The 14,049-nt window shown below is 48.6% G+C and overlaps 1 protein-coding gene across 4 annotated transcripts in view; it reads right to left on the bottom strand.

The window, feature by feature from the left end:
• FAM184A (family with sequence similarity 184 member A) overlaps positions 1-14,049 on the bottom strand; it is a 140,700-nt gene that overhangs the window by 64,313 nt on the left and 62,338 nt on the right. For all 4 annotated transcript variants that reach the window (XR_009762232.1, XM_061623716.1, XM_061623715.1 and 1 more), the window contains exon 6: positions 11,114-11,236. Coding sequence is in view for 3 of the 4 variants with exons in the window: in XM_061623716.1 (XP_061479700.1) it covers positions 11,114-11,236 (123 nt within the window). In the remaining variant the exon portion in view is untranslated. The remainder of the gene's footprint in view (positions 1-11,113; positions 11,237-14,049) is intronic.

The raw sequence follows: 14,049 nt of genomic DNA on the forward strand, positions 1-14,049 counted from the left end.
AAAGGGGAACGGCTGCTGCCAGCACCACTTGGAACATACAGCTCAAAAGGGACTCGTAACTGAGCCAGGGAGGCAGCGGCACGAGCTTCTAAAACAAGGACAGAAGCCGTAGCCAAGCTCCCGGTGGGGGAGGAAATGAGCAACAGCACCGCGTAAAGTGGCCGCTGTAAGTTGAAGAAGAATAGAGAAAAGGCGGAGGTGAGGAGAAACAAAAAATACACCACCACCTCAGGAGGATTTAAGAGGGAAAAAGAAAGGATGTACCAACATAGAGAAGAGAGGGAAAGCCAGGAAGGCCCCCAGTCTCGCACACTCCCACACACACACGTTCACACAAACACACACACTAAGCAAACTCCTAAACTAATTCCTCACGCTATGGCGGTACGACTAGCCTTGGATGTTATCCAAATAAGGCCAAACAAGGGGTTGGCACTCACTTGGTAAGGGTCAGCAGAGTGTCAGCACTCCCGACGTGGCGGCGGGGTCCTCCAGGGTTTCCAGCAGGGGCCGGAGGCTCAAACTCGGGCAAGGCCCTGTTGTGGAGTAGTGCCACTCATGATTTGACGCCTGTCGGAAGGCAGAGCTGGGATCCCAATCCCGGGGAGCTGGATCCCGGAGAGTTGAGAGAAGAGTATTCGGATGGATGGCAGAGGGAAGGGGGAGGAACTTCCCCCCCTTTGGAGCGAAGACGAAATAGAGGAACTGCCAGTGATAAGGTCGCTTAGCAACGGGGAGCCTGAGCCCTCCCTGGACATTCTCACGCCTCCCCCTCTTTCAGGCTCAGAGCAAGAGGGGGAAGAGGGAGGGCTGCTCACAGCCGAAAAGCGGGGAGGCAGTTTACCATCAGCCCCTCCCCTATCCCCCATCCTGGAATCGGAAACTTCAGAAGAGGAGGGGGTGATGCTTCCCCCCTCACCGCGCACATGCAGACAGCTGAAAAGACAGGAGAGAAGGGGGGAAGGCGGGCAGTACCTGAGGGGCAGTTAAGGAGGAGCGAAAGATTGCGCGCCCGTTTGGCCCCTTCTTAAAGAACAGGCGGGAAGAAGTCCCTTGCTCTGTCAACTTTCTCCCAATGCCGCAGGACCTGTATCCCTGTATTGATTCATGAGAAAACGCAGTCTTTGTTTGGACATTACCCTAATAAAACACGAATTAACTACAACCTCTGGTCTGGTTCCTGAGTCACATCCTGGGCCTGACAGCTTGACAGAGCCACCTAAATCACCCTCAACGCTCTCTTCACTTGACTGGGACAAGATGTCAAAGGGAGCAGCGGGGGGGACGAACCCCACTTCTGAGACGGAAGAAGTGAAACTCTTGAGGACTAAGGTAGCTGATTTGCAGACGGATGTTCAAGCCCGGCTAGCAGCAGTCAAGGCGCTGAAGACGGATAATCAAACCTTGAAGGCCACGATAGACCAGATGCGAACAGCCCCTCCAGCTGCCATAGTAAAGGTTCCCATTGGATTGCCCCCAAAATACGCGGGACAAAGTGATCAGTTGGCAACTTTCGTGGCTCAATGTGAGTTATATCTGGATGTCAGGCACACGGAATTTCCAGACGATGGGGCTAAAGTGGCCTTCGTGATTAGCCTCCTGGAGGGAGAAGCTGCAAAATGGGTGACTCCGTATCTCGTGAGAAAGGATACTGTCTTAAGAAGGTACAGAGGATTTATACAGGAGATGACCGAGATGTTCCAAGACCCGCAAAGAGCTGAAACAGTAGCGCGGCAACTAGGCGCTCTGAAGCAAGCTAAAGGGACTGTTTCCGAGTACACTAACGCTTTTAAAATTCTGTCCCAGGAAACTGGTTACAATGACGCCGCCCTGATGTTTATGTACCGGAGTGGATTAAATGCTGAAATCCTGGATGAGTTGGCCAGGACCTCCCCCCCCCGCTGACCTACCAGGGCTCATCCGGCTATGCCTACAGATAGATCACCGGATGGAAGGAAGGCGCCTGGAAAGGAAGCAGGAGATCCCGAGATACTCAGCCTCAGCATCCCGCAGCAAGACCCTTCCCTCTGCAGGGATGGCAGGTAATGCAACTGAGGGACAGGGAGGGGCTAGGCCAAGACTGTCGGAAGAAGAAAAGGAAAGACACCGTCGGGAACGTTTATGCTTTTATTGTTCAAAGCCGGGCCACGTGGCCAGAGACTGTGGACTGAAAGGGGGGAAAGCTGAGCCGTCGGGAAACTAGAACACCCAGTCCACGTGCAGGCCAGTGGACTGGGGGCAGCGTTGTATAAAGGCCCCCCAACGATCCAACCTCCCTCAAAGGGGGTGTTGGTCTTGCCTATTCGGATTACAACTTCCAGAGGAGTGGTGTTTAATTCCACTGCCTTAATTGACAGTGGAGCTGTTGGATGTTGTGTCTGGCGCAAGCAGATGCCCAGGATGCAGAACAATATAGTGACAGGCTAGATGCCAGTTGAAGCAATGAGCCGGACAAGTAATAAGTTTTAAGAGTCACTTTACTGACAATATATCACAAGCTCTCTCTGTACAAACTCCTCGACCCCCACACTCACAAGTGTCTGCAGGCCCTACATATAGATAAGGCCAGCTGCCCGAGCCTAGGTTGCATAGCAATGTGTCCTTGAAGATGGCTCGAGCTCTGCCAACTTTCGCTTCTAAGTCACGTAGCTCACTTGTGGAAATTTAACCTCTGCTTTCTCGGTTTAATAGCCAACAGGAGCCTCCACAAATTTTATTGATGTAAAGTTAGTCAAGCGTCATGGAATTTCCCGGTGGAAACTGAACGCTCCCCTAGCTGTGGAGACTATCGATGGGAGACCCCTGAAGTCAGGAGGGGTGACACAAGCCACGGAGGAAGTGAAACTTCAAATCCCTGGGCACGAAGAGTTCATTTCGCTATACGTGTCAGATCTCTCGAACTTTGAGGTGATTCTGGGAATGCCCTGGCTAGCAAAGCATGAACCCAAAATAAGTTGGAAGGAGGCGGTGGTGTGGTTCACCTCACAGTATTGCCAGGAGAACTGTCAACCTGAAGGAATCAAGAACACCTTAGCGGGGGCAGTGCAAGAGATCGAGCAAGTGACCCTGCCGCCAAAGTATGAAGAATTCAAAGATGTGTTTGATGAAAAAGAGGCAGAGACTTTACCCCCCCACCGCCCTTACGACTGTGCGATTGATCTAGTGCCAGGAGCCAGCATCCCATCAGGGAGAATCTACTCTCTCACAGAGAATGAGAGGGAGGCCCTGAAGGAATTCCTGGATAAAAACCTGAGACGAGGATTCATACGCCCCTCACAATCCCCTGCTGGAGCGCCACTATTGTTTGTGAAAAAGAAGGGGGGGACTCAGACCCTGTAACGACTATCGCGCATTGAACCAGATCACCATCCCCAACAGCTACCCGCTGCCCCTGATCTCAGAGTTGCTGGACCGACTGCGCTCTGCAAAAATCTTCACGAAGTTGGATTTGAGAGGAGCGTACAATCTGATCAGAATGAAGGAGGGAGATGAATGGAAAACAGGATTCTTGACCGCTTACGGACAGTATGAATACCTGGTCATGCCGTTCTGGCTTTGTGGAAGTCCAGGAATTTTTCAAAAATTCATGAACGACGTGTTTAGAGACTTGTTGGACACGTATGTAATCTGTTACTTAGATGATATCCTGGTGTTCTCAAAGAACCAGGAAGACCACGACCAGCATGTGAAGACGGTGTTGAAGAGACAGAGAAAATCACCTGTATGCTAAATTAGAGAAATGTGGATTTGACCTCAAGTCTCTAGACTTCCTTGGATATCGAATCTCAGCGGAAGGCGTGGAGATGGTCCCAGGGAAAGTAAGCTGCATATTGGACTGGGGCCAACCTGTCACCAAAAAGGATGTACAACGGTTTTTGGGGTTTGCCAATTATTACAGAAAGTTCATTCCAGGGTTTTCCAAATTAACAGCTCCTCTGACTGACTGTTTAAGGGGGAAGAAGAAGTTTCAATGGACAGAGAACGCCACCGAGGCCTTTGAGGAGCTGAAGAGAAGGTTTGCTACTGAGCCCATTCTGCGCTTTGCTGATCCGAACCGCCCTTTCGTAGTGGAAGCAGATGCTTCAGATTTTGCCATCGGGGGGGGGGTCCTGCTACAATTAGACCAAGAAGGGAAGGAGCTGCACCCCTGTGCGTACTTCTCTCGGAAGTTAAAGCCTGCAGAGAAGAACTACACAGTTTGGGAGAAGGAGCTGCTGGCCATCAAGGACTCTTTTGAAAACTGGAGACAATACCTAGAGGGGGCCTCTCATCGAATTGAAGTGCGCTCCGACCACAAGAATCTTGAAAGCCTCCAAACCGCCAGAAAGCTGAACCAGAGACAGATAAGATGGTCCCAGTTCTTCACTAGGTTTAACTTCCAGATTACTTACCATGCCCAAGCCAAAAACCAGAGAGTGGATGCCTTATCCAGACAGCCACAATACAAAGAAAGTGAATCCGAGGACCAGCCTCAGTACGTAATCCCGCCACAGAAATTAACGTTGGGAGTATGCCAGCCTTCATGGGAAGAGGAACTCAAAAAGGCACAACAAGAAGATGCAGACATGCTAAAATATCAGCAGGAGACGGGACAAGGTCAAGACTCAGAAGTAACCTTTCACCGGACAAATGGACTGTTATGGTTCAAAACCGCCAGATATGTGCCAGAAGGGGAATTAAGGCTCAGAATCCTACGCCAGTGTCATGATTCCATCACAGCGGGACACTTTGGGATTTACAAGACCATTCAGAACGTGGCCAAGGACTTCTGGTGGCCTAAAATGCGTCGGGATATTGAGAGTTATGTAAAGTCCTGCTCTGTCTGTCTGCGGACAAAAACACAAACAGGGACACCAGCAGGACTGTTACAACCGTTGCCTGTCCCACACGAACCCTGGAAGGACCTCTCCATGGATTTTATAACTGATCTACCCAAGTCCCAAGGAATGACAGTCATCTTAGTAGTGGTGGATCTACTTACCAAAATGGCACACTTTCTTCCTTGTGCAGGGGCCTTAGAGGCTAAAGAAACGGCCAAGTTATTCATAAAAGAAGTCTACCGGCTGCATGGATTGCCAAACAGCGTAGTCTCAGACCGAGGAACTCAGTTCACAGCCAAATTTTGGAGAGCAATGTGGAAACAGTTGCAGACGGAATTAAAACTCTCCTCCGCCCATCACCCCCAGACAGATGGGCAGACGGAACGCTTGAACGCCGTTTTGGAAAGATATTTACGAAGTTATGTGTCCTATCAACAGACTGACTGGGTATCATATTTGCATTTTGCAGAGTTTGCCTACAACAATTCTCTGCACTCCAGCACTCAACAAACCCCGTTCTTCGCTAATTATGGATTCCATCCTAAAGTCTTTCCAAGCAGCTCAGAAGGAATGCTGGTACCGGCAGCTGAGAACTTCCTTAAGGAATTGCAAGCGGCGCAACAGACACTGAAACAGCAGTTAAACAAAGCCAAAACAGAGTACAAGCGAGTTGCTGACCTGCACAGGAAGGAGGGCCCCCCCCCTTCAACTGGGAGACCAGGTATGGCTGTCCACCCGCTTCCTCCAGATGCCGGGCAAATGTAGAAAATTACAAGACAAGAGGGTGGGTCCTTTCGAAATAGAAACTCAAATTAATCCCGTGGCGTACCGACTGAAGCTGCCTGACACGTTTAAAATACATCCTGTGTTCCATCGATCCCTCTTAACGAAAGCCGCCCCTCCCAGTGAGTTACGGCCGGAGGAACCTCCCAGAGCTCCACTCCTGGTAAATGAGCAGCTTGAGTTTGAAGTTGAGGAGATCTTAGATTCCAGGATCAGACGCCACAAGCTGCAGTACTTGATTCACTGGAAAGGCTATGGGGTGGCTGACAGATCATGGGAAGATGCAGCTGATGTGCATGCTCCAGAATTGGTAAAACTTTTCCATCAACGTTTTCCCCACCGTCCCAAGCCAGACAAGGGGAGGGGGGCACAGCCTGGGAGGGGGGATGGTGTCGGAAGGCAGAGCTGGGGTCCCAATCCCGGGGAGCTGGATCCCGGAGAGTTGGGAGAAGAGTATTCGGATGGATGGCAGAGGGAAAGGGGAGGAACTTCCCCCCCTTTGGAGCGAAGACGAAATAGAGGAACTGCCAGTGATAAGGTCGCTTAGCAACGGGGAGCCTGAGCCCTCCCTGGACATTCTCACGCCTCCCCCTCTTTCAGGCTCAGAGCAAGAGGGGGAAGAGGGAGGGCTGCTCACAGCCGAAAAGCGGGGAGGCAGTTTACCATCAGCCCCTCCCCTATCCCCCATCCTGGAATCGGAAACTTCAGAAGAGGAGGGGGTGATGCTTCCCCCCTCACCGCGCACATGCAGACAGCTGAAAAGACAGGAGAGAAGGGGGGAAGGCGGGCAGTACCTGAGGGGCAGTTAAGGAGGAGCGAAAGATTGCGCGCCCGTTTGGCCCCTTCTTAAAGAACAGGCGGGAAGAAGTCCCTTGCTCTGTCAACTTTCTCCCAATGCCGCAGGACCTGTATCCCTGTATTGATTCATGAGAAAACGCAGTCTTTGTTTGGACATTACCCTAATAAAACACGAATTAACTACAACCGCTGGTCTGGTTCCTGAGTCACATCCTGGGCCTGACAACGCCCAAGGACCGTGAGGCCCCCCAAAGTGTGGGGCCAGGGGCAACTGCCCCGCTTCCCCGCTTCCCAGTGCCTAGGGGTGGTACTGCATGTGCCTCTTGCATGCCTCCAGTGTTGAACAGCCCACAACCTCCCTAGGTAATTGGTTCTATTGTTGTACCACTCTAAAGGTTACGAAGTTTTTTCTGATGTTCAGCCAAAATCTGGCTTCCTGTAACTTGAGTCCATTATTCCGTGTCCTGTACTCTGGGATGATCAGGAGGAGATCCTGGCCCTGCTCTGTGTGACAATCTTTCCAGTACTTGTAGAGTACTATCATATCTCCCCTCAATCATCTCTTCTCAAGGCTAAACCATGCTGAGTTCTTTCAGTCTCTCCTCATAGCGCTTTGTTTCCAGTGACCTGATCATCCGTGTTGCCCTCCTCTGAACCTGTTGCAGTCTGTCTGCATCCTTCTTAAGGTGCGGTGTGCAGAACTTAACACAATACTCAAGATGAGGCCTACCAGTGCCGAACAGAGGGGAACTAGTACTTCATGCGATTTGAAAATGATACTTCTGCTAATGCAGCCTAAAATGGCATTTGCCTTTTTTGAAGCCACATCGCACTGTTTGCTCATATTCAGCTTGCGATCAACCACAATTCCAATATTCTTCTCACACGTATTATTGCTGAGTCACATTTGCCCCATCTTATAACTGTGCATTTGGTTTCTTTTTCCTAAGTGTAGAACTTTGCATTTATCCCTGTTAAATTTCATTCTGTTGTTTTCAGCCCAATGCTGCAGCCTATCAAGATCACTTTGAATTTTGTTTTTGTCTTCCAGGGTATTAGCTATCCCTCCCAATTTTGTAACATCTGCAAATTTGATAAGTATTCTCTGCACCTCCTCATCCAAGTCATTAATAAAAATGTTGAAGTGCACTGGCTCTAGAAATGAGCTCTGTGGTGCCCTGCTTGTTACTTCCCCCCACTTTGAGAAGGAACCATTGATAAGCACTCTTTTGAATATGATTCTGTAGCCAACTGTGGATCCACCTGATAGTTGTTCCATCCAGCCCACATTTAGCTAGCTTGTTAATCAGAATATCATGGGGCACTTTGTCAAAGCTTTGCTGAAGTCAAGATATATTATATCCACAGCATTCCCATAGTCTATCAGAGAGGTTACCTGATCAAAAAATAAGATTAGTTTGGCAATTTGTTCTTGGCAAATCCAAGTTGGCTTCCAATAATTACTGCATTGTTTTCAAGGTGCTTATAGACTGGCCACTTTATAATCTGCTCCAGAATTTCCTCAGGGATGGATATCAGACTAATTGGTCTGTAGTTCCTGGGTTCCTTCTTTTTGCAGGCAAGCAACAACATTAGCCATCCTCCAGTTATCCCACACTTCCACCCATCCTTCATTATTTCACAAATATGTGGTTCAGAGAGTTCTTCAGGCAATTCCTTCATTACTATAGGATGCAGTTCATCAGGCCCTGAACATTTGAACTCATTCAAAATAATTGGGTATTCCTCGACCAATCTCAAGCTGCAAATCTGCCCCTTCAACTTGTACTTCACATTTGCCAGGAGGGTCAGAGACCCGCTTTTGGGAGAAGACAGTCAAAGTAGGAACTGAGTACTTCTGCCTTTTCTTTGTCATCTTTTATCATTTTGCCATCCTCACTGAGTAGCTGAACCACCATTTCTATTCTCTATCTTTTATTATGCATATACCCGAAGAAACCTTTTTTGTTGCTCTTAGCATGTCTCGCTAACTTCAGTTCATTCTTAGCTTTAGTCTTCCTAACACCATCCCTACACCATCCCTTTGTGCTACCTGCCTGTACTCTTCCTTTGTGACCTGGCCTTCTTTCCACTTCCTATATGTGTCCTTTTTTGTTTTCAGGTCATCTCTAAGCTTTTTGTGGAGCCAAACTGGCTTCTTCTGTCTTTCACATTTTTCCTTGTTGGAATTGTTTGCAATTGTGCCTTTAGAATTTCCTTTTTTAGAAACTCCTACCCATCTTGGACTTTTTCTCTCATTAGGATCGTTTGCCATACGACCCTTACGTATCATTGTTCTGAGTTTGTTAAAATCGTCTTTCCTGAAATCCAGGGTACGTGTATGGGTACACTCAGCTTTTGCTTCCTTTAAAATCAAGAACTCAAGTATAACATGGTCACTTTCCCCCAGAGTTCCTGTAACTGCCATTTCATCCGCTAAGGCTGTAATCCAATACATGTGTACTCAGAACTAAGCTCCATTGAGTTCATTGGGATTTACTCCCAGATAAGTGTGTAGTGGATTGCAGCCTCAGAATCAATTCTTAGCCTCTTGGTTAGAATGGACCATTGGTCATCCTCAGACGACCCAGCTGGCGAGTGAAAGAGGGCTGTTAAACTTTCTTGGCCAGCAGCATCAGAAGGCGGAACAGAAACATAACGTGCTCGCTTGGTGGCGCTGTGGCTAGATAGGTGTTTGGTTTTAGCCAAGGCTTTGGAGTGAAGTCTGGGTTGTTTTTGCTTAGCAGACTTGTGATGCGAGGCTTTGCAGGGTTGCTTTGTCCCAGACGAATGTGCCTCTTGTTGTTGATCTGCCATTGTACATGCACAGAGATGCGGTATATATATTACCAACACACACACAAAGGTGGGGGGTGCGGTGTAGCGAGGGATTATCACCAACACACGGACAGAGGTGGGGGGTGCGGTGTGGCGAGGGACTTCAGTACATGCCCGTAGGTGGGGGAGAATATACAGTCCCAATGCATAGTACAGCAGTTGTACAGCCAAGTTGACTTCAGTACATGCCCGCAGGTGGGGGAGAATGCACAGTCCCAAATGTGCAGCTGTTGAGCAAATAAGTTGTGTGGGGAGAGAGGTCAGTACACACCCACAGGTGGGGGAGAATGTACAGCCCCAAATGCCCTGTAGTATGAGCCGCTACTGTGGAGTTGACTTTACTGTGGAGGTCTTGTGATGCTCTTTAAATATGAATTAACTGACTATAGTTGCACACTTTATGTTCAAAATAAAAAACGGTCTAATAACTCTGAACTATGTTACACAGCAGGGAAGCCAGCATAGCTTGAACAAAAAAGGCGGGAAGAATGACAAAATAAAATGGCGCCCGCTGAAAAGAGCAGGAAAAGTTAAAAACAAAATGGCGGGCGGGCGATGAAGCAATGGCGGTTGAAAATGATCACTTGCAGCCTTGAGAATAGTAATGCGAAGAAATCGCAGCCAACTAAGGAAAATGCGGCCTCCGCATGCTCCAAATGGCCGCAGTAGCAAGCTGTAAGGAACGAGTCGTGGTCCCCTTCACAGCCTCAGAAGCGAGCCGGGGGGGAGGTCTCTCAACGGCCGAGGTTGGTGCCACGCGGCTGCCAACAAACTTGCAAAATGGAGCAGTGGGAGTGAGCTCCAAACAGCCGCAGCAGCCTCCAACAGTGAATTACAAGCCGCCGTCGCCACCTGGATACAACAAAGATGGCGGTAAAAATTACAAAGGGAAGCTGCAGCCATGGCTCTCAGCAAGGCAGCTATAAAAGCCGCCGCCGCCTAGGAGAAACGGAAGGCAGCGGCAAGGAGAAGATAAGGCTGTAAAAGGGAGCCGCAGCCACGGGCTCCCAGTCAAGGCTCGTCGGATGAGAGACATCAGAGGCCGATGGGGGAACGGCAGCCACCACAACCCCCAACCAAGGGACTAAGGGGGGGGAGAACAACAAAGGAACCCCCCCAACAAACATCCCAGTCAAAAAATAAAAACAGTGAAAGAGGGAAGGGAATGACAAGATAAAGACACAATCAGTCCCACACAATCACTCACAAAACACACAAAAACCTTAGCTACAAACACTATACTAGAAGATCCAAAAGCCTTGGACGAAGGCAAGAATGAACTAGAGTGGGTGGGGCTTGATACCCCAGGTCTTGACTTCGATCCATTCTTGCCTTCGGACGCTAGATGGCGCTATATCCCACATGACGGCAGTCTACCTGAGAAAATCAAGTCAAGGATAGCTAGTTCCTCCTCCACTTTCTTTAGGAGAAAGATGATGATTTCCCTGTTTGTCCCTAGCATTTGGTTCTCAGAGGTATACCGTCTTTGAACATGGAGTCTTTACATTCGCCTATCAATGGCTATTGATGTTGTTTTAGTCACATTTATTGAGAATAGACATATCAATCTAAGCTAAAGATTTAAAACATTCTATTGCATGGATTGCATGGAAAGCCAATCAGCTTTATTGAGTGACCCCCCACCCCCAAGTTCTACCATTATCAGAGAACTTCCTTCACTCTACACCATTCATACACTATGTCTATAAAAAGAAAGGATGGAGAATGCTTTCTTTAAACAGAAATAAGCAAAACAGAAAAGACCAAATCTTAAATATACAGCTCTAAAACATCAACTAAGAAAAAACTCATTCTTGATTAAATGTGGTCTAATGCACATGGCAGTTAGCTGATATGGCTAAGTTGATTCTTGCCTCCTGATTGGATGAAGTCAGCTTGGTTGTCAGTTCTTCCCTCAGTTTTTCCAACTGCTGTCGAAGTTGATTCTTCTCGTCTTCAAAATGTAGCTTCTCTTTTTCAAATTGCTGCTCCAGCTCCTTAAGAAAATGAAAACAATAGAAAAATTAATGCCTGTTCATTGTTCCTTAGATACTGAAGTAGTGCTTATATTAGCCTGTTTTTCTAGTGGCCATAGTTGTTGATGTAAGTAATATTTTACAAATAATTAATAATCCTTCCCTCCCCTCAAATATGAGATCAACACTCATATGAGAGAATACTAGTAAACATATAATATTTAACAATATTCGGCAAGTCCAAAATTCACCTATTACTCCAAGATGCATTTTAAGTTTTAAGTTACATGCTGTTTTCCTATCACAAGAGACACTCAAAGCAGCTTACATTAAAAAAAAGGAAAAAAACAAAACCTTTTGATAAAAACAATATTAAAATTGATTATCGTATAAACAAACTCATAATACAGTACAAAGACAAAATGGATGGATGGATGGATGGATATGTAGCCCACATTCTACCAGACATACACTGGCCTGTGGTTGGGAAGGCAGACACAGGTAAGCCCAAAGTAACACAGGAAGCTGCACTGAGTGAAGCCACTGGGCCATCTAGCCCAGTAGTGTTGACACTGACTGGCAATGGCTCTTCAAGTTCTCAGATAGGGGATGTCTCACAGCCCTACCTAGAAATATTAGAAATAAGGCTGGATTTTTTGCATATGCTCCATCACTGAACTGTGGCCCTTCCCTTACCCTTAATAGCTTTAAATGGCGGTGTAAGAGCTCGCTGCGGCTTGAGCTCCGCTACTGTTTGCTCCTTCTAACATCTTTTAACAGCGCTTCCGGGACTAAGAACATCCCCTTTTCTCTTTTTACAACTTGCAAATAATTGCACAAGAGACAGACAGCAAGAACGCTAAGAATAAGTAGAAGAACGGCGCAGACAGGAATGAGTGTGTGAATTTACCATCGGGCGCCGAGCCTCGTACCGTTGAGGTCGGGTGAGAGACGTTTCCTCTCGGCACTGAGGGCGGGTGAGAGCCGTTCCTCTGCAGGCTCGCTGCTTCCTATCGCTGCTTTGTTCTGTTGCTGTGGGGGTTTGGTGAGAGACACCCCCTTGGTACTGCGGGGGTCGGGTGAGAGCCGCCCTCCTTGGCTGTGCTTTTTCTGCTGCTGTTCTGTTCTATGCCGTGGCTGTGTCTCGTGCTTTCTGCTGGGAATGTTGTGTTTGCGGTGCTGTTGCGGCCTTCTGTCTCCATCTTGCCGCTCGCGTTGGGCTGGGCGCCGCTCACGTCTCCATCATTACGGCTCGTGCCTCCCTCGGCGTGCATCACTCGGCTGTTGTCGCGGACTGTGTTGTATTGCTGCCGTTTGCTCCTTCCTGCCTGTTACGTGCGGATGCCGCTGTTGTCGTCTGGAGGATCGTCCTTCAGCTGTGCATCGCTGATGTCGTCTGTCGCTCGCGTGTGGATGTAGACGGCTACCGTTGTGAACTGTGCTACTGCTTGACTGCCATCACTGTAGTTTTGCCATCGCCACCGTCCTGTTGTGTGCCTGTTTGCATGCTGGTCCTGTCACCAGTGGAGTGGCCGGGCACGGTGCTACTCGTGTGGACGTGGTGCTGCCTACTACTGCTATTGTTGTGCTGTTGTATGTTGGAAGAGGATTAATTTTAACGTTGCTTGTGTTGTGCGCTTGTGTGTGTGGTTTAGTGTATGGTGTGTGGTATGAATATGAATGTGGTATGACTGGTTGGCTGTGGTACGAATGTATTGAATGATTGTTTATATATATGCAGTCTCATGATTGGAAGGCCTGTCTAACCTTAGGGCTGTGTACTGGACTTGATTACCCATCCCTTAATATCTTCTACAACATCCTTTGACCTTTTATCATCTGGGCTGGTTGACTGCAGAGGAGATAGGGGCATGTATAAATCAGGGAGGGAAGAAGAGGGAAGGGTGGGGGGCCAAAGAATAGCAAGATTGGGCAGCAGGCGCTGGAATGGTGCTGGGGGCAGACCACATCAACGGAGAGAAACAAGGGATAGATACATAATATCCATCCCTTGTTCCAGGTCTGTCTAGAACCAGAAGGAAGCTGGGGGACGCAGGATTCCTACTGACCTTCGACTGCTGATGTGTAATGCCAGGTCTGTAGTACAAAAGACATCTATCATTCATGACTTGATCTTGGATGAATGTGCAGACCTGGCATGTATTACGGAGACCTGGTTGGATGAAGCCTCAGCTCCTATTCTTGAGGCTATGTGCCCACCGGGTTTCCGTTACGCACAGCAGCCGAGGGTTGGAAGGTGGGGAGGGCGAGTGGCAGTTATTTACCGAGAGTCGCTGCTCTTTGCCAGACCTCCCCTTCGTAGGACTAGCTTCGTTGATTGTATGTACTGGAGGTTGGGCTCTAAGGGCAGTTTAGGGATCCTGCTCGTGTACCGCCCGCCCCGCTGCATGGCAGACTCCCTGGCCGAGGTGCTCGAGGTGATCTCGGACGTGCGAATGTTGTCCCCAGAGCTGTTAGTTCTGGTGATTTTAACATACACGCTGAGACCACTCTCATGGGAGCTTCTCGGGATTTCCTGGAAACCATGACTTCCTGGGAACTGCGCCTTAATAACACTGAGCCCACCCATGTAGCCGGTCATACTCTTGACCTTGTATTTGTCCCGGGGGGGAGGGTAGTGTGCTGAAGTTGGGGGCTAATTCTTTTACCCCTGTGTCATGGTCAGACCATTATCTGGTAAAGATGGATCTCTCGATGCCGCACGGCCTCTGCAGGGGTAAAGGTCCTATTAGAATGGTCCACCCCAGGCGCATGATGGATTCAGATGGTTTCCTGACGGCGCTTGGGGAATTGGAACCTGCTGAAGGTCGCTC

Source organism: Rhineura floridana, chromosome 4, assembly GCF_030035675.1.
Source record: "Rhineura floridana isolate rRhiFlo1 chromosome 4, rRhiFlo1.hap2, whole genome shotgun sequence".
Classification (NCBI taxonomy): domain Eukaryota; kingdom Metazoa; phylum Chordata; class Lepidosauria; order Squamata; family Rhineuridae; genus Rhineura; species Rhineura floridana.